Here is a 1830-nt window from a genome sequence, read left to right as displayed (position 1 = left end):
CTCCACCTGCCACCTCCAGCTGTGCCGTTGCTCTGAGTCTGGCTGGTGGGGGCACCCTCCTGACCCCCTACCTCCTCTGTCCCCCAGGAGTCTGTCAAGGCTAACGAGCAGCTGCTGGAGCAGCTGCAGGAGCTGGGACAGGAGAAGCAGCGCCTCCTGCTGGAGCTGGATGAGACTCGAAAGGTGAGAGGGATGGTTCCATCCCAGAGCTGAGCACACCTCTGCTTTCATTAAGCAGCATTATATTCAGCTGTTCCCTAGCCACCCCACCGCAGAGCTGGCTGCATCTCTGCCTTTCCTGGGCCTTGTTTTACTAGCCCATTAGCTGACCCACCCCAGAGCTGGCTGCATCTGGGTCCTCCCTTTGTGGTGTTATACTCTGTGACTTCCCAGCCGCCCCACTCCAGACCCAGCTGCATTTTGGCTCTCCTGTAGCAGTGTTGTGCTTCACCATTTCACCCTGCAGCTGGGCACATCTCAGCCCTCCCTTCATGGCATTATACTTGGCCATTCCCCAGCTGCTCCACCCCAGAGCTGTCTGCATCTGGGCCCTCTATGGCGTTATACTCAGCTGTTCCCCAGCTATTACCCCTCCTCTACCTTCCATGCTGACTGCATCTTGGCTCTCAGAGCAGTGTTATGCTTGGCTCTTCCACCCCAGAGCTGGCCACATCTCAGTTGTCCTTTCATGGCATGGTACTCTGCTGTTCCCTAACTGAGCTGGCTGCTTCTCAGCCTTTCTTGGTCCTTGTTATATTGGATTGTTTCCAAATGACTCGCGCCAGAGCTGGCCTCATCTTGGTTTTCACAGTGTGGCGTTATAATTGGTTGCCTCACCTCAGAGGTGGGCACATCTTAGACCTCTCTTTATGGCCTTATAGTCAGCCTTTTTTTACTGCCCCACCCCAGAGCAGGCTGCTTCTCAGCTCTCCCAGAGTGGTATTATATTTGGCTGTTTTACCCCAGAGCTGGCCACATCTTCCTCTCCCATTCTCCCTGCTGCCTGCCTGGAGCAGGGGGTTTCTCTGAGTCCCATGTTTGTCGTCGTTCCCCCCACCCCGAGCAGACTGCTGAGAAGCGCAAGGGGCTGCTGGATGAGCTGGCAATTGAGGGGCAGCGGGAACGTGGTCGGCACCAGGAGGCACTGGAGGGGCTGCGGTTGCAGCAGGAGAAGGCAGTGCTGGGCCTACGGGCGCGCTACGAGCGGGAGCTGCGGGAGCTCCATGAGGAGAAGAAGCGGCATGAAGATGAACTGCGTGGGCAGCTGCGTGACGAAAAGGTGCTCCTGTCTGTCCATTTTCCCCACCCCCCACATCCACCCTGCCCCAGAGCTGAGTGCATCTGGGTCCTGGATTGAGTGCCGTTATACTCGGCCATTCCCCAGCCTCCCCATCCTAGAGGTGGGTGCATCTAGTTCTCCCTTTATGGCATTTTATTTGGCCATTCTCCAGCTGAGATGGCTGCATCTCAGTGTTTCTTGGGCCTTGTTTATACTGGATTATTCCCAGCCATTTCACCCCTGTGCTAGCTGCATCACAGGTGATGTTATATTTTTCTATTACCCAGCCTTCCCACCCCAGAGCTGGCTGCATCTTGGCCTTCCTTGGGTGCTGTTACGCTCAGCCATTCCCTCCCCAACCCCAGCCTATACTCGGTCACTTTCTCCCCCTAAGCAGGCCCGGAGCCGGGAGCTAGAGACAGTTCAGCAGACAGCTGAGGAGCTGCGACTTCAAATCCAGGCCATGGATGGCACCAAGGGCTGGTTTGAGCGGCGCCTGAAGGAGGCTGAGGTGAGGCTGGCCCTGGATTGGGGCTGCTGGGGGGTGGGGC

General features: G+C 57.1%; 1 protein-coding gene across 1 annotated transcript in view; it reads left to right on the top strand.

The window, feature by feature from the left end:
- Positions 1 to 1830, top strand: part of GRIPAP1 (GRIP1 associated protein 1) — a gene marked incomplete at its 5' end in the record, with an annotated part of 23527 nt that overhangs the window by 7578 nt on the left and 14119 nt on the right. Inside the window, 3 exons of the mRNA XM_025213668.1 lie at positions 88 to 183; positions 1067 to 1279; positions 1677 to 1790. Of these exons, the coding sequence (XP_025069453.1) occupies positions 88 to 183; positions 1067 to 1279; positions 1677 to 1790 (423 nt within the window). The remainder of the gene's footprint in view (positions 1 to 87; positions 184 to 1066; positions 1280 to 1676; positions 1791 to 1830) is intronic.

Source organism: Alligator sinensis, unplaced genomic scaffold (genome assembly GCF_000455745.1).
Source record: "Alligator sinensis unplaced genomic scaffold, ASM45574v1 scaffold137_1, whole genome shotgun sequence".
Classification (NCBI taxonomy): domain Eukaryota; kingdom Metazoa; phylum Chordata; order Crocodylia; family Alligatoridae; genus Alligator; species Alligator sinensis.
The sequence above is the reverse complement of the archived record's forward strand: the minus strand, read 5'-3'. Positions and strand labels throughout refer to the sequence as shown.